At 41.2% G+C, this 26,322-nt stretch overlaps 1 protein-coding gene across 15 annotated transcripts in view; it reads left to right on the top strand.

Annotated features, from left to right (window-relative positions):
* The window catches only part of DLG2 (discs large MAGUK scaffold protein 2), a 2,318,993-nt gene that overhangs the window by 1,876,766 nt on the left and 415,905 nt on the right, over positions 1-26,322 (top strand). For all 15 annotated transcript variants that reach the window (XM_027532391.1, XM_027532387.1, XM_027532386.1 and 12 more), the window contains one exon: positions 24,274-24,430. In XM_027532391.1, the coding sequence (XP_027388192.1) occupies positions 24,274-24,430 (157 nt within the window). The remainder of the gene's footprint in view (positions 1-24,273; positions 24,431-26,322) is intronic.

Below are 26,322 nucleotides of genomic sequence, written 5' to 3'. Positions count from 1 at the left end.
CCTGGTGGTCCAGGGCCTAAGAATCCACCTGCCAATGCAGGGGACACAGGTTTGATCCCTGGTCCAGGAAAATCCCACAAGATGCCACAGCGCAACTAAGCCCATCCGTTGCAACTACTGAAGCCTAGATCCCATGCTCTGCAGCAAAAGAAGCCCCCACAATGAGAAGTCTGTGCACCTCAATGAAGAATAGCCCCTGCTTGCCACAATTAGAGAAAGCCCATGCCCGGCAACAAAGACTCAGCACAGCCAAAAATAAATACAATTTAAAAACTGAGACCTAAAGGAAGAAAAGTTGCTCTGTAGAGAAGAGCCAGAGGGAAGGAGTGAGACTCAAAGGCAGCCAAGGATATAGCTTTTAGAAAGACCATTTATGAGCCCAGCCAGGCTCTCTGTAATGACCTAGAGGGGTGGGATGGGGTGGGGATAAGGAGGAGGCTCAAGAGGGAGGGGATATACAGGGCTTCCCATGTGGCACTAGTGGTCAAGAACCTGCCTGCCAATGCAGGAGACGTAAGAGATGCGGGTTCAGTTCCTGGGTTGAGAAGATCCCCTGGAGAAGGACACAAAAATCCACTCCAGTATTCTTGCCTGGAGAGTTCCGTGGACAGAGGAGCCTGGCAAGCTAGAGTCCATGGGGTCACAAAGAGGCAGACACGACCGAAGCGACTTAGCACGCACCTGTATGTATAGAGTTATGACTGATGTGCATTGTTGTACAGTGAAAACCAACACAACATTGTAAAGCAATTATCCTCCAATTAAAAAAGAAGAAAAAATAAATACTATTTATGAATATCAAGTAGATACGGGAAACTCTTCAAGGAGACTAAGAAGGAACAGACAATATGGTAAGAAAAAAGAACACAGTTCTCTTTAATGAGAGAAAGTGATTCTAGGACTTTGGGGTCCACTATAGTAGCCAGTAGACACGTGTGACTATTTAAATGTAAATTACTTGGAATTAAATAAAATAAAAAATTAGGTTTCTAAGTCTGTAGCCACATTTCAAGTGCTTAATAACACACGTGGCTAAAGGCTATCCTATTGGACAACACACACAAGGAGCATTTCCTCCTCACTGAAAGTGCTGGTCTAGGAGAAAGTTTATAGTGTTGAAAGTTGAAAAGAGGTCAGGTTGGAGAGGAACTAAAAGCTATTCCTGTCCTCTCTGCTCTCCTCAATGTAAATACTCAGTTCAGTTCAGTCGCTCAGTCGTGTGTGACTCTGCGACCCCATGGTCTGCAGCACGCCAGGCTTCCCTGTTCATCACTGACTCCTGGAGTTTACTAAAACTCATGTCCATTGAATTGGTGATGCCATCCAACCATCTCATCCTCTGTCGTCCCCTTCTCCTGCCTTCAATCTTTCCCAGCATCAGGGTCTTTTCCAGTGAGTCAGCTCTTCACATCAAGTAACCAAAGTATTGTAGTTCCAGCTTCAGCATCAGTCCTTCCAATGAATATTGACTGATTTTCTTTAGGATTGACTGTTTTGATCTTGCAATCCAAGGGACTCTTAAGAGTCTTCTCCAACAAAGTTCAAAAACGTGGCTACTAAGTTTGTATTAAATAATCAAATGGCATTGTAGTTTTAGAAGTGGGAAACTCCACTTCTGGTTTTCATTAAGCAAATATACATAATGGTAGAGTTGGAAAGACTTCCCTCATAGCTCAGTTGGTAAAGAATCCGCCTGCAATACATGAGACTCTGGTTTGATCCCTGGGTCAGAAAGATCCACTGGAGAAGGGATAGGCCACCCACTCCAGTATTCTTAGGCTTCCCTAGTGGCTCAGCTGGTAAAGAATCTGCTCATAATGCGGGAGACCTGGGTTCAGTCCCTGGGTTGGGAAGATCCCCTGGAGAAGGGAAAGGCTACCCATTCCAGTATTCTGGCCTGGAGAATTCCATGGACAGAGGAGCCTGGTGGGCTACAGTCCATGGAGTCACAGAGAGTCAAACACAACTGAGCGACTAACACACACAGAGTTGGAAGGGGTCATGGCAATTCTGGTTTGCTGCCCTCACCACTCACTCTATCACACAAAATGGAAAATGGAGAGAAGCTATGGGGGATACAATGGGAGATAAAGTTGGAGTCAAGACTAGAAAACAAGTTTCAATCACAAATTTTTCTACAATAAAACGGATGTATCCAAATTAGAGTCCAGAAAAGACCTATAAAACTGGAATCCAAAAAATTTTTATTTAATTATCCCAAGCCACTCACACTATATCACACTAATTGCAGAGGATTTGAACATTTGGTAATTAACTGGAATTTCATAATACCATAGAATTCTGGTTCAAAAATCAATTTTTGAAATCTTTCCCAAAATGTGCTTTGCCTTTAAGGAAGACTATGCAGGATGTTTTTTCTAATCCGATTATAAAATATTAGTTTTGCTTATACCCAGCTTTCATAATGTTTTTAAACAATGTTTCACTAGTCATGAATGCTTGAGGGCAAATGATGCAACCATAAAAATTATTAGTTAATAATAATTTTATTATTATTAATAATAATAAAAAGTTAATAAAAATTAACTCTGTATGACAGCTATGTTTTTTCTTTTATTTAACAAAATTGCTAATGTATTCCTTGTGTGATTAACTGCTCTTTAAAAATTCAAAATGCAAAAAGAAGCCAAAGCAAATGCATGTCATCATGGATGGCACATGCAATTTAATAGGGAAGTTTTCAACCAAAATATTATGAAATAAAGGGATAATTTTCTTTTACTTTGGAAATGCAGTGATTTATTAAAAAGTATGAATATGAAAAGTGAGAGCATATGTGAGAACAAAATTTAACAGCTTCCTTGTTTGTCTTTTTGAGAAATTTCAACAAAAGCAAATTGAGAAACATGGTTATTACATTATTATACTTGATATGTGAAACTCCAAATATTTCAAGCTAATCAAGATTAGATTGAAACTAATCTGTAGTTGATTTATGCTTGTGGGAAGAAAATCATTTTGTTTATCTGATTCCTTTTATCAAGGATATTATATGGGATCTCCAATATGCAACTAATTCCACAGTTTTTTCTCTGGACAGGAGAGCTAAGAGAGAGTTTTACAAACAGTAAACACTAGATGCTGGCAATTAGATCCAAGGTTGTATGTTACAACCGCAAACAAAGCCCCTCACTTTGCAAGCAGGGTTGTCTGGAGACCTTTAGGATGTTCAGTTAAGCTCCTTGCAGGCAACCTTGGGTTGGTTGTACAGTGCATAGCATGACATAAACAGTTACAGCTCACAGAGAGAAGTTAGTACATTCACAGAATCTCCCTGAGTAAAGAAGCAGTCAGTGCCTTCACTTATCCCAGTATAAAGTCTGAATTCCTTAGCTTGGCTTCCAGGTTCCTTCACAATCTGCCTCAGTCTTCTGGTTTTCCTTGACACAGATCCTACACCCCGTTCAAGCTGTGATACTCCCCATTCTCCAAACACATCTTGTACCTGCTCCCCTCTGACCCTGGGCTCATGCCATGTCCTGAAATGCCAGCTACTTTCCTTTCCACTTAACTATTTTCAACCCATCCATTAGGGTCTAGTTCAGAGCCTGTCTTCCTATGACTTAATCATTTTTCTTTAATGAGGAGATTTCTCATCATCTACAATACTCAGCTGGTACTTAACATATGTGGCCTTGCACTGTTGATTTATTATTTTGTGTATGTCTGTTTGTTTTCCAAAAATGGTAAATCCCCCAGAAAAGTTACTGAGCACGTGCTGTGTGATCCTAGTATGTATTTCAGTTCATCCTTAAAATCCCATAAAACAAATATCATTGTTCACAATTGACAGCTGGAAAAATAAGACCACAAAAATCTCCACCAAGGTGATCAACTATTATTGACAAGACTGTCTTCAAGCCTAGATCTATCAATCTCCAAGCCCATATAATCTTTTCGAGTATCATGGTATACCATACTGTCCCCATCTAATAAAATTCTTTTTATCTTGTACAGTATCAACCACAGTATATTTAGAATACACTCAATATATGTGCAGTGACTATTTTGCTGAACTCAGCCTACCCTCTACTGCAGAAAGTCTGGAGTACAGATCCTCCTCTGTAATGTCAGATTTCTCATGCCTTATGTTAAAATCATGTCCTCATGGTAGCAGTTCAACAAAACTCCTTTATCTTTATGTATCTACATGGTGTCCAAAAATCAGCTTGACTATTTGACCAGCTGATCAAATTAACCAATTATTTGAATATGAGGCACACACTGAATTATAGTCTTCTGGGGAACGGGATCATTTAGAGATGAGACATCAGTCATAATCCACAAGCAGCGTTGAAGCTTTCTGTGATTTACCTCCAATCCATCACCTTCACTGTGCCACCTCTTCACACCTAGACTAACACACTTCTTCCCATCCTGCTAAAAAGTCTCTTTGACCCTTTTTTCCTTAACACCATTGCTCACATGAATACAGTTGTATTTATAGAGAAATAAAGCAGAGAGGGCTCAGGGAGACCAGCTGGCTCTATGCATGACCTCAGGGGTTAACTGTCCCTTACTGGGTTAGTGAAGTGAAAGTCACTCGGTCGTGTCTGACTCTTTGCTACCCCGTGGACTATACAGTCCATGGAATTCTCCAGGCCAGAATACTGGAGTGGGTAGCCATTCCCTTCTCCAGGGGATCTTCTCAACCCAGGGATCAAACCAAGGTTTCTCGCATTGCAGGCAGATTCTTTACCAGCTGAGCCATGAGGGAAGCCCCTTATTGGATTATCACAGTACTAAATCTGAGCCTGACGTCTACATGCTCTGAAACTAATTTCTGTCAGTGTATCCAGGGGTGATCAAGCTTATATGCCATGATGCCAAGTTATGAATTTACAATGAGAAATATATCTGCTCGAGATACCAGACTGTGCTATTTAGCACATTCAGTCCTGTTAGGAAAAACACTAAGGAAGAACATATTTTAATGAGCATGTGGCTTAGTGAGCCTGAACTCAGAGAAGGAAATCAGCCAGCCGGATGACCTAACAGCTGCTGCCATTGAGCTAGGATGGCCAGATGAGCCCGTCCTGTGTGTCACCACTACCAGCCTGCACATTTCCATCAGCAACCTGGAGCCGGAGCTAGAGGGCACCTCTGCTCCATAACCCTGGAGCTGGAGAAGGAGAATTTCTTCTCCAAGCATGCAGGAAGACTCTCACTCTCTTTTCCCAATTTAATAAGTTTTCTAAGTTCTACTCCTAAAATAAAACTTCCATATTCAAACATGCCTTGATTCACAGGCCTTGAGAAAACTGGCTCTTTTGTCTTTGAGCCAAGTTCAGGTCAGATATGTATCCTTGACATTGGTGAGGAGCTAATACTCTGTGCTTTATCATTTTGCTTAGGGTGTAGGCTTTCAGGGTCCTGATTTTGTGCAAGGGTCTCTGATCTAACCCCACCTCAAGGCCCACATAGGCTTACTCTCAAAGCGGAGATCAACTCCAGACACTAGAAACCTGCATCCACTGCTAGTCCTGGCAGTTGCCTTCTTCTCTAAAGTCATAGCCCTCTTCATTTTTGGCCTCTAAGGATTTCTCTCACTTGCAAACTTAGCAACTCAAGAATCTGTCTGCCAATGACGGAGACAAGAGATACGGGTTCGATCCCTGGGTTGGGAAGATCCCCTGGAGAAGGAAATGGCAACCCACTCCAGTATTCTTGCCTGGGAAATCCCATGGACAGAGAAGCCTGGCAGGCTACAGTCCACGGGGTTGCAAAGAGTCAGACACGACTTAGCAACAAAACAACAACAATCTGCCAAATGGCTGGAAATAGCATTTTCAATGTATACTTTTCTTTAATACTTTTCTCATTTCTAGATGTTTCTAGCTCATTGTCTACTCTATATTTTATCACTCTCCCTTGACAAAAAAATATTATTTCCTGCCAAGTTATTATTCAAGCAAGGAACATGCCCCCCAGAGGGCATGTCCAAGTTCTCCCACAATCCTAGAGAGGTGGAACTAGAATTCAGTATCATTTTGCCCTACTCTTCATTTATTTTTTTCTTTATTCATGCAGCATATTCTCTGTGTGTGTGTCTTATAGGCTCAGCCCGTACTAGTTCCCAACATTACTAAAACAAATAAATCATTGTATTTACCCTTCAGAGCCATACAGATTCACAGAACAGATAGGGAAACAAAGTAATTTCATAACATAAAGGTAACGATAGTGGTATGATCAATGAAAAAATAATGTGATTTCAAAGATGGAGACGTGGTCAGTTTTTCTAGAGGCAAGGGTGAGTAAGGAAATAGAGAGGAGACCACCCCAGGCCTCAGTCTTGAAGGACAGACAGAAGGTCATTACATAGATGAGGGTGCAGGAGAAAGCATCTTTGTAGCCAAAGAGAACAGCCCAGCGCTGGAGAACAGTCTGGGCACAGATAAGACATGGAGCAACCTGGTGGGAGGAACAGCTCTGTGGTTGGCAGTTTTGTATGGCTGGAGCATGGGTGCAAGGGAGCACAGTGAAGTTAGTTAGGCATTAGGGTCAGATTGTTAGGCATTGAAGGTCAGGTGATCGGGAACTTGGATACCATGCTGAGAAGTTTAGGCTTCGTCCTGAAGGCACACAGATCCCTGGAAGGCTTCTGAGCAAGAGAGTAACATGGTCAGATACGTATTTTAGAAAGATGACTGAAAACTTTATCATAGCTTACTTCCCACGACACCACACAGCCTCTCACTCACTATGGTAGATGTTTAGGGAGTTGACTGGAGTGACTTCACACACCTTAGAGGGTCAAAGAATATCCTGCCCATAGTCATGAGAAAGACTTCAGGTTTAAATAGTCACTTGAAAAAAAAATCCAGAACCTTCTTAAGCCATGTGGTTGAGGAGGAAAAAACTAGCCCACAGCACCCTGCTTCCCTCTGCTGCAAACACCCCAGTGGCTGAGCGCATCCTCTGAGACTCCAGCTAAACAAGATGGTACTGCTGCTTGGCCAGAGGTGGGAGCAAGTTGGGCTGGCATCTCCCCAACTGCCCAGCATCCTAATGTTTTCATAATTATGAAAGCTTTTTTACATCACATTAAAAGAAAAGTAAAACTGCATGAGGGAACGTCACATGATTCATCCAGGTGATGGATAAAAAGACAAAGACCTTTTTAGAAAAAGACTGGTCGCTCTTTGCTCTCAGCTGCCCTGGCTTCTCGGGCACATGTCTCTGACCGAGCACGTGTCCTGGTCCTGGGCTCTTATAACAGCTTGTTTACATGGGGCTCCTCCTACCCCAGGCTTTTTAATCTTTGTATTCACAGTGCCTGATTCAGGGTCAGTACCCCCTGGGTGTTTACTGAAAGTCTGGATTCATGAATAAAATATATTTTTTAAGTGGATGGTGGTGGTTTAGTCACTAAGTCATGTCTGACTCTTGTGACCCCATGGACTGTAGCCCTCCAGGCTCCTCTGCCTATAGGATTTTCCAGGAAAGAAGATTTTTTAAAATATAAATATGTCTGTGTGTGTGTGTGTGTGTGTGTGTGTGTGTGTGTATGTGTGTATGTGTGTGTGTGTATGTGTGTGTGTGTGTATGTGTGTGTGTGTGTGTGTGTGTGTGTGTATGTGTGTGTGTGTGTGTGTGTGTGTGTGTATGTGTGTATGTGTGTGTGTGTGTGTGTGTGTGTGTGTGTGTGTGTGTGTATGTGTGTATGTGTGTGTGTGTGTGTCTGTGTGTGTGTCTGTGTGTGTGTGTGTGTGTGTGTGTGTGTGTGTGTGTGTGTGTAGGCTTCCCAGGGGGCACTAGTACTAAAGAATCTGCCTGCCCACCCAATGTCAGAGACACAGGTTTGATTCCTGGGTGGGGAAGATCCCCTGGAGGAAATGGCAACTGGCTTCAGTATTCTTGCCTGGAGAGCCCCGTGGACAGAGGAGCCTGGTGTGCTGGAGTCCACAGTATTGCAAAGAATCAGACACAACTGAGTGTCTGAGCACACCGGCACACATATATAGATCTAGATATTGAGTAACCAGGTTCCGTCTTCTTTAGATTGACCTCAAGGTCTAACTTAAAGTCTAATATGAAAGCTGAAATTAGTGGACAGTACCTACTGTGTTCCAGATATTGGGGACGAAAATCAAATGACATGTTCCCTGCTTTCAAGTTGATCATTCTAGCTGGAGAGGGAGATAAGTTTGCCAACCAGATGTCATAAGTTGTTATAGATATGTGGAGAAAATGCTAGGGGAGGCACCCATCGAATTGAGGAGGTAGAAGAGAGTATCAAGGACAATTTCCAGATCCATGAATTCTCAATTCTTAATAAGGAACAAGAGTTAGGATTTTGTTCCACTGTTCACATTTAATAATGTAGAAAAATGACTATACAGATGGGTCCCTAGACGATCCAAACTCTTAATGATGAAACTTAGAGCTCAAATCACTTCAGTATGAAAAGTACTGCACTTCTTTATAAACTGGTGGCATGTGCTCATTTATTCAATCATCAAATGTTTATTGTGCATTCTTCTTGTGTGTAAACCTTGACACCACACCTTCAGTAGGTTATAATCTCTCTGGATATCACAATACCCTCACACAGGGAAAAGTTCACAGAAATGTAGGGTGTTATGTTCATCAGACCCAAAGTCATTGGCATAGTCAATAAACATGCTGGAATAAGAGCTGTGGCTCAAAATGTTTGGGAACGGGCCATCATGAAGAAGGTCAACCTTGAGTGGGTCTTACATAAAAGAAAAAATAGAACAAAAGAGAGGGATTCCTTGATGGTCCTGTGGTTAAGAATCTGCCTTGTAATGCAAAGGACACAGGTTCAATCCCTGGTCTAGAAAGATCCCACATGCCATGGGGCAACTGGGCCCATGTGCCACAACTACTGAGCCCACTCTTGAGAACCCATGAGCCGCAACTACTGAAGCCTGCGTGCCTGGAGCCCATGCTCTGCAACGAGAGAAGCCGCTGCAATGAGAAATCTGAGCACTGCAGCTAGAAAGCAGCCCCCACTCACTACAGCTAGAGAAAGCCCACATGCAGCAGCAAAGACTGGCACAGCCAAAAAATAAATCGTTTTAAAAAGAGAAAAAATAACAGGATATTTGAGAATGAGAACGTGGAAGGACAGAGGTGGGACTGAGTGTGGAATATTAAATCAGCTTGAAGTTACAGAGAATTGCCATGAGCCAGGTAGCACACTGAGCACCACGGAGTAGACAAACACGGAACAGACACTGAATGTCCTGGAAAACTATGTTCTGTGCGGTCTCACTGGCAACCCATAACTGGATCCAAAACATAGACATGTGTGTGACTTGCACCATACTTTTATTTATCAATGTCAGCTTAAAATTCTCAAAAGTTCACATAAAATCTAGACTCTCATCTCTAGAAATTGGAGAATCTGGCAATTCTAGTCAGTATTCCTGCTTGAGCAACTGTCTAGACTTAAGCAGAAATCCCCTTTAGAGAGAACATATCCTCAGTCTGTTACAATCCCAACTCAGCCTGCTTCACTTATTTGTGTTATCTGTTCTTTCGATATGGACTTTAGATTTTTTCTATCCCTGAATAAAATCTACCAAAAAGAAGATATTTGTGAAAATAATTATAGTTGGAAGCAGAGGGTAAAGTGAGATCTAAATCACTTTAGATTTAGATTAGTAAGAGTTGATTCACTGATTCAATAATGATTTCCTCAATTCCTGGTTGTCAGGCGTATTGCCGCTGCTAGATAATCGCTAGTGCCTGACGTCTGTTAAGGGAGTTGAATCCGTGAGTAATCGCTGCGCAATGTGATGAGTGCTACTATAGAAGCGTGTGGACCAGACACAGTGTGGACCAAGTGATCACCTGAACCTGCAGGGTCAGAGAGTTTGAACTGAGTTTTAAGATGGCCTGAGCCAAGGAGTGGAGAGATGAAGCAACATGTCCAACTCAAAGAAGCACAAGAGTTTGATATGATATGGAGCCCAGGATGGCTGGTGCCAATTAAGCAGGGAACTAAGAGAATCAGCTGTCATTCTAGTGGAAAGAGTGTGTTTGGAACACTGAAACTGGACTCAAAGAATCTTCAAACTAGGAAATTGTCCTAAAAGTCTAGGCCTGAACTAGAGAGAAAAGAGAGGTTGAGGGGATACCTTGATGTTCAGAGAGAAAAGAGTACAAGGCAACATATAATGAAGTGCTGAAGTTTTGGTTCAAATGATAGAAGCCAAGGGCAGTTTAAAGTGAATCTTTGAGAGTCAGTAATTCTGGAAACTATATTCTGTAAATGTTTTGTGATGCCTTTTTAAAATTGAGGTCTTCCTCTGGCTTATACAAAGTATATTTTAGCTTAGTGTTTTAAATTTTCATTGTTTACATTATCTCCCCATTTAATGGACAAAATACTTATAGTAAAGAGACTGGCCCTGTCAAAACAGTGAGGTAGCACTACATACATATGAGAATGGCAAAAATCTAGAACTCTGTCAACACCAAATGCTAGTAAGGAACTCTCATTCATTGTTGGTAGGAATGCAAACTAGTACAGCCACTTAGGAAGACGGGTTGGCAGTCTCTTATACGTTTACCCTAGGATCTAGCAATCACACTTCTAGTATTTACCCAAATGAATTGAAAATTTATGTCCACACAAAAACCTTCACATAGGTGTTACTGCCAAAACTTGGAAGCATCCATTGTGTCCTTCAGTAGATGAATGAACAAATAAACAGATATACCCAGACCCTGGACTATGATTTAGCACTCCAAACAAATGAGCTATCAAGCCATGGAAAGACACGGAGCAATCTTAACATATATTACCAAGTGAAAGAAGCCAGTCTGAAAGGCCTCATACTGTAGGATTCCAACCATATGGCATTCTGGAAAAGGCAAAACTATGCAGACAGTACAAAGGTTGGTATTGCCAGGGGTTGTGTGGAGAGTGGGATGAACAGGTGGAACACAGGGCATTGAAGGGTGGTGAAACTACTTTCGTGTGACACTGTAATGATGGATACGTGACATTATACTCTTTGTGCAAAGCCATAGCATGGATAACACCTAGAGTGGTGAACCCTAATGTAAACTGTGGACTTTGGGTGATAAGGACGGGTCAGTGCAGGTTCGTCCATTCTAACAAGTGTAGCACTCTGGTGGGAGATATTGAGAGTGAGGAAGGCTATGCCTGTGTTGGGGCGGGATGTTAATGGGAAATCTGTACCTTCCTCTGCATTTTATCTGAACTGAAACTGCTCTTGGACCGAGGAGCCTGGCGGGCTACAGTCCATGGGGTTGCAAAGAGTCAGACATGGCTTAGCGATTAAACAGCAACAACAAAACTGCTTTTAAAAATTCTCTCACTTATTAAAAAAAAAAACAATAGATCGGATTGTGGTTATCAGAGGCAGAGGGTGGGAAGGAGGGGGTATTCGATGAAGACAGTCAAAAGGTACAAATGTCCAGTTATAAAATAAATAAGTACTAGGGGTCTAATGTACAGCATGATAAGTATATTAACCCTGCTGTACTTTATATGTGAAAGATGTTAAGAGCCTGAATCCTAAGAGTTTTCATTACAAGGAAAAAAATTTACTTCCTTAATTTTGTATGAGATGATGGATGTTTACTAAACATATTATGATCATCACTTCATGATATATATTAGTCAAATCATTGTGCCATACACCTTAAGCTTATACAGTATTACATGCCAATTATACCTCAATAAAACTAGAGTAAGAAGCTGTGTCTTAAAAAAAAAAAAAAAGACTAGCTCTGATACTTACTAGCTGTGTGAACAATAAACTAGCCTAGCAACTAGTGTAAACTAGTTGACTTACCAAAGCATCAAAAAATAGAACTTTTCATACTACTTTATATAAAGTAGATGAACAATAAGGACCCACTATATAGCATGGGGAACTCAATATCCTGTAAAAGTATATGAGAAAAGCATCTTAAAAAGAATGGATATATGTATAACTGAATCACTTATACTATATATGTACACATGTAACTAACAAAGCATTGTAAATCAACTATACTCCAATGTAAAATACAAATAAAGTTTTAAAAAGCAGAACTTCTAATTTTTCACAGGGTTTTGATCCTCTAAAAGGGAAAATATATATTGAAACACCCTATTTTTTATTTTTTAAGTGTAGTTGATTTATAATTGTCTCACGAGTACAACATAGTGATCCAGTGTTTTTATAGATTATACTCCATTTAAAGCTCTTTTAGAAATCAGTGAAGTAAAATGGACCAGAATGGGCAACTTTAACTCAGATGACCATTATAACTGCTACGGTGGGCAAGAATCCCTTAGAAGAAATGGAGTAGCCCTCATAGTCAACAAAAGAGTCCAAAGTGCAGTATGTGGGTGCAGTCTCAAAAATGACAGAATGATCTCGGTTCGTTTCCAAGGCAAACCATTCGATATCACAGTAATCCAAATCTATGCCCCAACCACTAATCCCGAAGAAGCTGAAGCTGAATGATTCCATGATGACCTGCAAGACCTTCCAGAACTAACACCAAAAAAAGATGTCCTTTTTATCATAGGGGACTGGAATGCAAAAGTAGGAAGTGAAGAGATACATGGCAAGTTCGATATTGGAGTACAAAATGAAGCAGGGCAAAGGCTAACAGAGTTTTGCCAAGAGAACGCACTGGTCATAGCAAACACCCTCTTGCAACAACACAAGAGACAGCTCTACACACAGACATCACCAAGTGGTCAATACTGAAATCAGGTTGATGATATTGTTTGTAGCCAAAGATGGAGAAGTTCTATGCAGTCAGCAAAAACAAGACCAGGAGTTGATTATGGCTCAGATCATCAGCTCCTTATTGCAAAATTTCAGGCTCAAACTGAAGCAAGTAGGGAAAACTATTAGGCCATTCAGGTATGACCTAAATCAAATTCCTTATGATTATACAGTGGAAGTGACAAATAGATTCAAGGGATTAGATCTGATAGACCGAGTGCCTGATGAACTATGGACAGAGGTTCGTGACATTGTACAGGAGGCTGTGATCAATACCAGCCCCAATAAGAAGAACTGCAACAAGGCAAAATGCAACAAGGTCTGAGGAGGCCTTACAAATAGCTGAGAAAAGAAGAGAAGCAAAATGCAAAGAAGAAAGGGAAAGATATACCCAATTGAATGCAGAGTTCCAGAGAAAAGCAAGGAGAGATAAGAAAGGTTTATTAAGTGAAAAATACAAAGAAATAGAGGGGAAAGAATAGAGTGGGAAAGAGTAGAGATCTCTTCAAGAAAATTGGAGATACCAAGTGAACATTTCATGCAAAGAGGGGCTCAATAAAGGAGAGAAATGGCAAGGACCTAAAAAAAAGAGATTAAGAAGAAATGGCAAGAACACACAGAACAAACTGTACAAAAACAGGTCTTAATGACCCAGATAACCACAATGGTATGGCCACTGACCTAGAACCAGACATCCTGGAGTGTGAAGTCAATTGGGCCTTAGGAAGCATTAGTATGAACCAAGCTAGTGGAGGTGATGGAATTCTAGCCGAGCTATTTCAAATCCTAAACGATGATGCTGTGAAAGTGCTGCACTCAATATGCCAGCAAATTTGGAAAACTCAGCAGTGGCCACAGGACTGGAAAAGGTCAGTTTTCATTCCAATCTCACAGAAAGGCAATGCCAAAGGATGTTTAAGTTACCATACAATTGTACTCATTTCACATGCTAGCAAGATTATGTTCAAAATCCTTCAAGCTAAGTTTGGGCAGTATGTGAACTGAGAACTTACAAGCTGGATTTAGAAAAAGCAGAGGAACCACCAATTAAATTTCCAACCTCCATTGGATCATGGAAAAAGCAAGGGAATTTTTAAAAGCATCTACAGTTCTGCTTCATTGACTAGGCTAAAGCCTTTGATTGTGTAGATCCCAACAAACTGTGGAAAATTCTTAAAGAGATGAGAATACCAGACTAACTTATCTGCCTCGTGAGAAAACTATATGCAGGACAAGAAGTAAGTTAGAACCAGACATAGAACAACAGACTGGTTCAAAACTGTAAAAGGAGTATGTCAAGGCTGTATATCATCAGCCCACTTATTTAACTTACATGCAGAGTACATCACGCACATGCCAGGGTGGATGGCAAGCTGGAAACAAGATTTCTGGGAGAAATATCAACAACCTCAGATATGCAGATGATATCACTCTCATGGTAGACAGCAAAGAGAAACGAAACAGCTTCTTGATGAAGGTGATAGAGAAGAGTGAAAAGCTGGCTTAAAACTTAACACTAAAAAAAGGAAGATCATGACATCCTGTCCCATCACTTCATGGCGAATAGTTGGGGAAAAAGTGGAAACGGTGACAGATTTTATTTTCTTGGGCTCCTAAATTACTATGTAAGGTGACTGTGGCCACAAAATTAAAAGACACTTGCTCTTTGGAAGAAAAGCTATGACAAACCTAGACAGCGTATTAAAAAACAGAGACATCACTTTGCCCACAAAGGTCTGTATAGTCAAAGCTATAGTATAGATGTGAGAATAGGACCATAAAGAAGGCTGAGCATCAAAGAATTGATGCTTTCAAAATATGATGCTGGAGAAGACTCTTGAGAGTCCCTTGGACTGCAAGGAGATCAAACCAGTCAATCCTAAAGGAAACCAACCCTGAATATTCATTGGAAGGACTGATGTTGAAGCTGAGGCTCCATACTTTGGCCACCTGATGCGAAGAGCTACCTCACTGGAAAAGACCATGATGCTGGGAAAGATTGAGGGCAGGAGGAGAAGGGGACGACAGAGGATAAGATGGCTGGATGGCATCTCTGACTCAATGGACATGAGTTTGAGCAAACTCAGGAGATAGTGAAGGACAGGGAAGGGTGGCATGATGCAGTTTATGGGGTCACAAAGAGTCGGACACAACTTAGCAACTGAACAATAACCAAGTTCTTATAACACACTGGCTCTCTTTCCCGCTTTGTGCAATATGTACTCACAGCGTGTTTATTTCATAGGTAGTGGTTTGTCTCTCTTAATCCCCATTTGGCCCCGCTCCACTGTTTCCCTCTCCCTCCTGGTAACCACTTGTGTGCTCTCTTTATCTGTGAGTCTGTTTCTCTTTTGTTATATATTCATTATATTTGTTTGTTTTGTTTTTACATGAAAACTCTTTAAAATCTTCCACATAATATAATGGGTTATTAGTATAAGAATTTTAAATTAGAAAAAGTAAATCATTTGGAGTATGCGTAGGACATTTCATTTGCATAGAATTTTACAGATTTATTTCTTTGGCGTTTCTCCCTATTATTAAAATACATCCTAATTTACTGTGATACAAAATTCTCTTTCTTAAAAACACATTTAAATCTCAAGAGTTGAGAAATTTCCAAATAACTTAGTTTAAAAGACTTGTCCAAGGAAAACAAATAAAAACTACCATCACTCACAAATGATATATTTTATGCACAGAGGTCACTAACAATATGCCCCTGTGTAAGTTACATAGATATTAATGGGGTCTAATGTTTCATTATAATCTTAAAAGCTGTGTTCTTTCTGCAGAGACTCGTTTTGCATATTAAACATCACAATGGAGTATTACTCAGCCATTAAAAAGAATACATTTGAATCAGTTCTAATGAGGTGGATGAAACTGGAGCCTATTATACAGAGTGAAGTAAGCCAGAAAGAAAAACACCAATACTGTATACTAATGCATATATGTGCAATTTAGAAAGATGGTAATAATAACCCTGTATACGAGACAGCAAAAGAGACACTGATGTATAGAACAGTCTTTTGGACTCTGTGGGAGAGGGTGGGATGATGTGGGAGAATGGCATTGAAACATGTATAATATCATATATGAAACGAGTCGCCAGTCCAGGTTCGATGCACGATACTGGATGCTTGGGGCTGGTGCACTGGGATGACCCAGAGGGATGGTACGGGGAGGGAGGAGGGAGGAGGGTTCAGGATGGGGAACACGTGTATACCTGTGGTGGATTCAACATGTGCCATGTTGATATATGGCAAAACCAATATGATATTGTAATGTTAAAAAATAAAATTAAATTAAAATAAAATAAAACCTCAAAATAAATAAATAAACATGTAAGGATAATCCTTAGTTCCAAATGAATTTTGTTCTCTCCCATTTTTCTATTAAAATATTAGGCTCCCTCCACAGTCAAAATTTTCTCAGTTTTGATAGAACCATGAGTACAAGAAATGCTTTAGTTTCCTCTTAACTTTGCAAGAAGGGCAAATGTGATGCAACTTATAGCTTTTTGGTCTGAGGAACATGAGGCAGAGATGAGACTAGAAGATGAATGGCAAGCTAGAGAATGACTACCCATCTAAGTGGGCCATGTGCTAGACAACTGTTGATATACAATGAGACTGCGAGTCAGTATTCATAGAATGTCTGGGTTGGTTTTTTCCCATGTAAATCCATGAATCCACATTTGATGCAAGTTTTTCTAATTTTAAACATGAGCAACGAATTCAAAAATTTGTTAACGCTGTGGTTCATATTAAGCCTCCAACTTGTCAATTGACAGTCTCTGGAATATATTGTACTTTAGACTCTGGGATTTTGAATGAGAAAATCTGCACCTTAGTTCTGTCTTTTCTACTTACTAAACTCAGTAAAAAGTTGGGCAAGCAGTCTTGTTTAACTACACTAGAGAGTTGTCAAAAAAATTTCTTAATCAGGTTGCCTACTTTTCTCAATATTTTGTTATAAAATTTTTCAAACATAAAGAAATTTAAAGAATGCTATAATGAACACCCATATACTTGCCATCTAGATTCTGGCTTCAACATTTTACTATACTTCCTCTTCAATCTATCCAGTCACCAATACATCTTCCTTTTAGAATTAGTTTCAAAGTTGTTGTGGACATCAGTGTACCTCCATCATTGGATTGTTTTGAGGAATAAATGGAATGATGCACAGAAAGCATCAAGTACAACGTTTAGCATCTAGGTAAACAGAGTCATAATAGCCACCTTCCTGCCATCTGCTTATTATCTACAGCTTGAATGTCATTGGTCCCACTGAGAGTATGTGATTTATATGGGGTGGGGGGGGGGTGGGGGAGACATTTTTTATAATAACTTTTTTGTCAAAAATCCTATTAACCCCTACCTTCAAAAATGTATCTAGAACCTGGATTTCTGGTATCAGCCAATGGAAAGTATCCCCGTTCCTAATTCTCCCTTTTATGTAGAAAAGCAAAAACAACTTTAGACATAATCAAACAAACAAACATAAAAACACTCTAAAAAGCTGGACAAAGGACACCTCTGGTGGTCCAGTGGTTAAGAATCTGCCTGAAAATGCAGGGGATATGGGTTCAATCCCTGGTTTGGGAAGATCCTACCTGCTGTGGAGCAACTAAGCCCATGAGCCACAGCTGCTGAGTCCACACACTGCAACTGCTGAATCCTCATGCCCTAGGGCCCTAGAGACCACGTGCTGCAGAGCTTCCCATGCTCTGCAACAAGGGAAACCACCACCATGAGAAGCCTGCATATACAATGAAGTAAGAGTAGCCCCTGCTCGCTGCAGCCTAGAGAAAACCTGCTTGCAGCAACAGAGACCCAGCACAGCCATAAATAAATAAATATTTTTTTTTTTTTGAGTTGGAAAGATGTCAGGCTGGCTCAAAGAGGAATGACACTGATGTGAGTTATCTGGATTTTCTTTCTGCATCCCGTATATCCTGGATGGGCCACAGAAGGTTATACCCTGAAACCACCACTACGTATAGATTAAAAAGCCTCAAGAAAAGCCTGCTCCCTGTAACCAAAGGACTGCGGAAAGAGTAGACTAATAGAACAGGGAAGTTTTGGGCAGTGGGGTCCTACTCTAGCCAGATAACAAAGAAAAAGTCGTCCACTCACCATTGTGGTACCAGTAGACCATGTGGATAGCTGGACTCCTGACCCCAGCAGAGACAACTGGGATACGCAATTATGAGATGGCCCCTCATTTCTTCCACTGGGTTGGTGTCAGGGGGCCAAAGAAGAGCTGAACTTCCATTCCCATCCTGCAACTAAAAGGCAGAATCAGATGGTATGAGGTGTTGTTAGTTGATACTCCACTTTCAGTGGGAAGCTGAACTTGCATCTTTACCCAGGAGCAGCAAACAGCTGGAATGATAGTAGCTTTCTGTTCCCTTAATCCTGGTATTGGCAGGGCCCTGCTGGGAGCTGAACTTCTACCCCTGGGCAGTGGCAACAGACAGGAGGAGGGAGAATGAAGCAGCTCTTGTTGGCAAACCACTTTACCTACCTACCAGGGGAGTGTCCATGGGGCTCGATGTGGGTGGGGAGGGCTGAACTTCTAGCCCCTCTCAGAGGCAAAACAAGTTGGTTCAAGGTAGTACTGGTCAACATGCCACTTTCTCTCCATCTTTGGTGTCAGTGGGTCCAGAAGGACCTGAGCCTCTACCCCACCAAGTGGCAGGCAGGTAGAATGACTAGAATGCAAACTGGTACCCCACTCTCCTCTCTGGTGTCGCCAGAGCCATGTGGAGAGCTGAATACCCATCCCACTTGGATCTGCTAAACAAATCTACAACCTGGAAAAGACTAAAATGAGATATAATCCAGTGCCTCACAACATAACACCCAAAATGTACAGTATACAATAAAAGATCACTTATACCAAAAACCAGGATAACCTCAACTTGAATGAAGAAAGACAAAAGATAGCAACATTGAGGTACTAATAACACAGATGTTGGAATTTTCTGTCAAGGATTTTAAAGCAGCCATCATGCTTCAATGAGCAATTACAAATACACTTGAAATCAATTTTTTTTAAGAAATAGACAGTCTCAGCAAAGGAATAAGAGATATAAAGAAAAACCAAATAGAATATTGAAGCTTTTTTTAAAATTAATTTATTTTCAGTTCAGTTCAGTTCAGTCACTCAGTCGTGTCCGACTCTTTCTGACCCCATGAATCGCAGCACGCTAGGCCTCCCTGTCCATCACCAACTCCCGGAGTTCACTCAGACTCACGTCCATCGAGTCAGTGATGCCATCCAGCCATCTCATCCTCTGTTGTCCCCTTCTCCTCCTGCCCCCAATCCCTCCCAGCATCAGAGTCGTTTCCAATGAGTCGACTCTTCGCATGAGGTGGCCAAAGTACTGGAGTTTCAGCTTTAGCATCATTCCTTCCAAAGAAATCCCAGGGCTGATCTCCTTCAGAATGGACTGGTTGGATCTCCTTGCAGTCCAAGGGACTCTCAAGAGTCTTCTCCAACACCACAGTTCAAAAACGTCAATTCTTCGGCGCTCAGCCTTCTTCACAGTCCAACTCTCACATCCATACATGACCACAGGAAAAACCATAGCCTTGACTAGATGGACCTTTGTTGGCAAAGTAATGTCTCTGCTTTTCAATATGCTATCTAGGTTGGTCATAACCTTCCTTCCAAGGAGTAAGCGTCTTTTAATTTCATGGCTGCAACCACCATTTGCAGTGATTTTGGAGCCCCCAAAAATAAAGTCTGACACTGTTTCCACTGTTTCACCATCTATTTCCCATGAAGTGATGGGACCGGATGCCATGATCTTCGTTTTCTGAACTTTGAGCTTTAGGCCAACTTTTTCACTCTCCTCTTTCACTTTCATCAAGAGGCTTTTGAGTTCCTCTTCACTTTCTGCCATAAGGGTGGTGTCATCTGCATATCTGAGGTTATTGATATTTCTCCTGGCAATCTTGATTCCAGCTTGTACTTCCTCCAGCCCACCGTTTCTCATGATGTACTCTGCATCTAAGTTAAATAAGCAGGGTGACAATATACAGCCTTGACGTACTCCTTTTCCTATTTGGAACCAGTCTGTTGTTCAATCTGAACAGGAAAAGAAAACAGACTAGAAATGTATCCACTGTCCACCACCTCCTCTAATACCACTCTCGCCCACGGCACTATGATATTTTGCCTAAATATAACAAAATCCACCGAACCTGTCTTCTTTAGTCTTTGCCTCTCATATGTACTTTATACCAAAGTAATCGTTTAAAATGTAAATCAGATCAGGTAATTTTTCCCAGTGGGTCCCTGTTTCTCTCAGAGTAAAAATCAAAGTTTTAAAATGGTCTATGGGACCCTTCAGGATTTATCCCCTGTTGCCTATCTGCCTGTGGGAGTCAAAATTCTGAAATGGCCCCATGATCTCCACCTTCTGGTGTTGCTCCCACAGTTAAGTTACCTTACATGGAAAAGGGACTTTGCAAATGTAATTAAGGTTACTAAGCAGTTGATCTTAAGATGAAGAATCATCTGGGTGCTTCAAACCTAATCACACAGACCTTGGAAAAGCAGAGAGTTAAATCCAGCCAGCTGCTGAAGAACAAACCAGAGAGCTTCCAAAAAAGGAAAGGATTCAGTGTACCATTTCTGACTTGAAGTTTAGAGAGGACCACATGAGAAGGAAAAGGGGTGGCCTCTAGAAGCTGAGAGAGACTCCCAATTGGTAGCCAGCAAGGAAACAGGACCTCAGTCTTTGTTATGGCTAATTTTGTATGTCAACTTGACTGGGTCACAGGGTGCCCAGATAATTAAACCTTACTCCAAGTGTGTCTGTGAGGATGTTTCTGGATGAGACTATCATTTGTATCAGTATACTGAGTAAAGCTGATTGTCCTCTCTCATATGAGTAGCCCCATCCAACCCACTGAAGGCCTGAATAAAACCAAAGACAAAGTAAGAGAGAATTTACTCTTTCTTTCTGCCTTTGATCTGGGGCATTGCTTTTCTCCTAACTTTGGACTCAAACTTGAGCTGGAAGTTATACCATCAGCTCTCCTGGGTCTCCAGCTTGCTGACTATAGATCCTGGAACTTCTCATCATTCATGGCTCCATCAGTCAATTCCTTATAACAAAATACTGAGTTGGCCAAAAAAAGGTTCATTTGGATTTTTTCCATAAAGTCTTACAGAAATAATTGAACGAACTCTTTTGGCCAACCCAATATATGTAAAACAGTCCTACAAGTACAAGATACTGAATTCTGCCAACAAGCTAACTTGAATATGGATCTGGCTTTTTCCCCAGAGCATCCCAATAAAGTTTGTCCTGGCTGACACTTTGATAACAACCTTATGAAATCCTAGGCAGACAACCTAGACGAGGCCACCCCAACTTCTCACCTACAAGACTGTGAGATAATAGTGGGTGTTTGTGGTAATTTGTCACCACCAAGTTTGTGGTAATTTGTTACTCATCAACAGAAAACTGGTACACTGACGTCATCTTTTACCCATTCTCCTTCCCTTGTTCACTCGTTCAGCCACATGGCCTCCTAGCTTTTCCTTGACAACACCAGGCACCTTCCCATATCAGGGCCTCTGTCCCTGCTAGCTGGAATGTCTCCTTTAGATAGCATAATGAGATTCCTCACCTCTTCAGTTTTTCCTCAACTGTCACCTTTTCAGTAAATCCTGAGCAAGCTCATCCCTGCAAGCACCTGTCCTTGCACTCCTCCACTTTTTCTTTTTCCCAAAATATGTACTGCTTTCTAACATACCCTATAACAAACTGACTTATTGCATGTTATTGCGTATAAGTAGTCTACACCCACCAGAATGAACTAACTCTATGTCAAGTTACTTCTTAATACATAGCATTGTTACGTATCACTTATAGTCCAAGCTCTAGTGTGCATTGTACACCTTTCTTCAATAAGGGTAAATATAACTATAATGCATCTCTTTATGCAAGGAAATGTGACAGCAAATAAAAAAGTCTGTGTAGTCATTATTATGATGACCTAAATATCATATAATATTCCTTATTGTAGAATCTAAAAAAAAATGCTACAGATGAACTTATTTGCAAAGCAAAAAGAGAGTCATAGATTGAGAGAACAAACTCAGGTTACCAAGGAGGGGGAAAGAGGGTTGGGATGAATTGGGAGACTGGGATAGACATAAAATCACTGCTATGTATAAAACAGATAACTAATTAAAAACCTACTGTATAGCACAGGAAACTCTACTCAATGCTCTGTGGTGACCTCAGTGGGAAGGATATGGATATACAGAGAGTGGATATGCATACACAAAGAGGAATTAAAGATCCTCTTGATGAGGGTGAAAGAGGAAAGTGAACAAGCTGACTTAAAATTCAACATTCAAAAAAACGAAGATCATGGAATCCAGTCCTTTCACTTCATGGCCAATAGATGGAGAAAAGCGGAAAAAATAGTGAGAGTCTTTATTTTCTTGGACTCCAGAATCACCGCAAACAGTGACTGAAGCCACAAAATTAAAAGACACTTGCTCTTTGGAAGAAAAGCTATGACAAACCTAGATAGCATATTAAAAAGCAGAGATGTCACTTTGCTGACAAAAGTCTGTCTAGTCAAAGCTACGGTTTTTCCAGTAGTCATGTATGGATGTGAGAGTTGGACCATAAAGAAGGCTGAGAGCAAAAGAATTGATGCTTTTGAACAGTGGTGTTGGAGAAGACTCTTGAGAGTCCCTTGGACTGCAAGGAGATCAAATCAGGCAATCCTAAAGGAACTCAACCCTGAATATTCATTGGAAGGACTGATGCTAAAGCTGAAGCTCCAATACTTTAGCCACCTGATGCAAAGAGCTGCTTCACTGGAAAAGATCCTGATGCTGGGAAAGATTGAGGGCAGGAGGAGAAGGGGGTGGCAGAAGATGAGATGACTGGATGGCATTACTGATTCAATGGACATGAGTTGGAGTATATTCCAGAAGATAGTGAAGGACCGGGAAGCCTGGCATGCTGCAGTCCATGGGGTCACAAAGAGTTGGTCATGGCTTAGCCACTGAACTACAACAATACGTTTATGTATAACTGATTCACTTTATTGCACAGCAGAAACTAACATAACATTGTAAAGCAGCGATACTCCAATAAAAAATTAATTTAAAAAAATAAAAATATATTGGACTTTTTTGTCATTCTTACATCATTAAGAGTAGGAAAATAGAAGAGAAACATTTCATAATTGGAACTGAGATATTTGAAAGAGAAGGGTAGGTGATATTAAAAAAAGATCTTGGTCAAATCTGAAGCTTGCAGGATAACATTTTTTGAAACTACTGATATGAGATAATTCGACTAGATGCTTTCTTAGAACCCTTGCAATTCTGTGTTCCATAATTTTTCAACCTCTAAACAATCTCAATGAACTGTTGGCTTAAGATTTGATCTCTCATCCTTTTACTGATGACCCTCAAATCTGCCTTTGCAGTCCTCTCTGAGAATCTAAACTCCTATCCTTTGTCTCTAACTGCTTCACACATCTCCACAAGGATGTCCGACTAGTACCTGGAATTAAGCATGTCAACATCATACTCATGCTTGTACCCTGGATTCCACCCACACTCTCTCCCCTTTTTGCAAGTACTTATATACAATGCAGGAGACCTGGGTTCCATCCCTGGGTCCAGAAGATCCGCTGGAAAAGGAAATGGCAATCCACTCCAGTACTATTGTCTGGAAAATCCCATGGACAGAGGAGCCTGGTAGGCTACAGTCCATGGAGTCGCAAAGAGTCGGATACGACTGAGCGACTTCACTTTCACTTTCATATATTCTTCCTTCCTCCTCCAATACCCGAAACAACCTCCGTTCCTGCCTTCAAATGACCCCTTTCATGTTGCCGGTTCTTTTCATCATCACTGCCCTCCCTCCTAGGCAGCCTGTCACTTCCTTAAACCTGGATTCCTTGGTCAATATCCTCAGTAGTTTTCCTGTCTCCCATCATATCTGTGCTTCCAACTCCATCAATCCTACACGTGGCCATTTGTAATCTTACTAACATTGATTTAAATAGTATTCATGCCTCAAAAATCTTCCAGTGAGTCCCCACTGCCTCCAGAGTAAATTTTAATTAAACAAAAAACAAGCCCACAGGCTGTCATGTAATATAGTTCATCGTCTGGCCTATTCAGTCTAGTCTCTTGTCCCCCAAATTCTCTTCCTCTTTTTGGATACATCCATCCTATTGAATACTGCTGCAGTAGTGCTCAGTACAAGAACAGATGTTATAAACAAAGGAAAATTGGAAGTAAAGCTAGTTTAAGGAAATGTTTTGGAATTAGGGATAAATTTGCATGTATATTGCCATTTGTTACAGTGAGGAATTCAGACATCTGCCCTGATATTAGCATATTTTTGATATGCAAATTTATCATAATTGGAGAAGCCATTTTCATAGGTACTAAGTAAGAGCTATGTAAATCTTGACTGGGCCACCCTATGGACGTGATTCTCTGCTTGTTTCTGCAGGGAGCCCCGCAAGGTGGTCCTGCATAAAGGCTCCACTGGCCTGGGCTTCAACATCGTGGGCGGAGAAGACGGAGAAGGTATTTTTGTCTCCTTCATTCTGGCTGGTGGACCAGCAGACCTGAGCGGGGAGCTCCAGAGAGGAGACCAGATCCTATCTGTGAGTATTGCTCCTTAATCTTTATTCCCTCCATGTCTGACACCATCTGAGAGAAAGTCCCTTCCAGTTATAACTCCAAAAGCACCTTCATTCCAAAGGAAATACGGAAGAAAGCATTATGGCTTCAGGTGCACGTCGCAATTTAAATGGCATTCAGGTTTGAGGCGCGTTACTTCCTTCAGAATCAGGTAGAGGTGCTAGTGTTTTCATTTAGATTTTCTGAGACGTATTTGTATCCAGTAGAACATTGAGAAGCATGCATTTTTTTTTCAATATATTACTTATTTTTCAAAGTGCTAAATTTCTTTCAAAATCCATCATTATACTCTAAAAACTGCATCTTCATGATGCATGGAGTTTGTTGCATGGAACTGTTTAAGAATAATGTGGGGGCTTCCCCCATGGCTCAGTGGGAAAGAATCTGCCTGCCAGTGCAGGAGACACAGGTTCAATCCCTGTTCTGGGAAGATCCCAGATGTCACAAAGCAACTAAGCCCATGTGCCACACCTATTCAGCCTGTGCTCTCGAGCCCAGAAGCCACAACTACTGAAGTCCACATGCCCTAGATGCCCCACAGCAAGAGAAGCCACCACAGTGAGAAGCCCACACACCACAGCCAGGGAGTGGCCCCCACTCGCCACAGCTAGAGAAACGCCTGAGCAGCAACAAAGACTCAGCATAGCCAAAAATACAAATAATTTTTTAAAAATGAATAATGTGTAAAATAGTGCTACATACAATTTGCTGATGTTGCTAAGTGGTAGCACATCACCATTTACCTCAATACAAAAATTACTAGCAACGAGTTAGCAAGGATTTATGCACCAGCCATATTAGAAAAGTAATTACTTTATAAAAGTAACTTATATTCTCACAGTCACCGTGAAAGGTAAATCACCATGTCCAGATGAAAAGAATATGGTTCAGAGAGGTTAAATGACTTGTCAAAGTTCACCTAACTAGGGATTTCCCTGGTGGTCCAGTGGTTAAGATTCTGTGCTTCCACTGCAGTGGACATGAGGTCAGTCCCTGGTCAGAGAAATAAGATCCTGCAAGCCATGTAGCATGGAGGAAAAAAAGTGCACCTAACTAGAGAGTCAGAATAAATATTCAGTCTTAATATCCATCACCTACCTCCTCTTACTTGCCTTCCTTCCTTTCATCTTGCTTTCCCCACTCCTCTCTTCTCCAAGCCATTTCTTCTCTTTGAATATCTATTGATGCTTCTTTCTATTACATCAAGCTACCTCCTTGGGATAAATTCTATGATAAGTAGTTAAATCCACTATGAGTGTTCATGTCCACTCTGCAGTTTTGGCAATCATGCAAATAATAACAGAGAATTACATAAAGAGCCCAGTTTTATGGCTATGGTTATGCTGCTGCTGCTAAGTCGCTTCAGTCGTGTCCGACTCTGTGTGACCCCATAGACAGCAGCCCACCGGGCTCCCCTGTCCCTGGGATTCACCAGGCAAGAACACTGGAGTGGGCTGCCATTTCCTTCTCCAATGTATGAAAGTGAAAAGTGAAGTCACTCAGTCATGTCCGACTCTTAGCGACCCCACAGACTGCAGCCCACCAGGCTCCTCCATCCATGGGATTTTCCAGACAAGAGTACTGGAGTGGGGTGCCATTGCTTTCTCCGGCTATGGTTATGATTCATAACTAAATAAAGCATTTAGTTTGTGGTTTTCATTGTGCCCTTTGGAAAATTCATCTTTGCTGTATAGCTACGATATATAACTAGAATTTTCCAAGTGACCTAATATTTGTTAACCATCACTCCAACTCCCACCCCCTGCACACATGATTTACCTATAGGATGCAGTCAGTTGACCTGAGCAGTGTCCAGTGGTCTGCATGCTTGACCCTCCCTTTTGTATGTCTGTGG

The sequence above is a fragment of the Bos indicus x Bos taurus genome, chromosome 29 (genome assembly GCF_003369695.1).
Source record: "Bos indicus x Bos taurus breed Angus x Brahman F1 hybrid chromosome 29, Bos_hybrid_MaternalHap_v2.0, whole genome shotgun sequence".
NCBI lineage: Eukaryota > Metazoa > Chordata > Mammalia > Artiodactyla > Bovidae > Bos > Bos indicus x Bos taurus.
The sequence above is the reverse complement of the archived record's forward strand: the minus strand, read 5'-3'. Positions and strand labels throughout refer to the sequence as shown.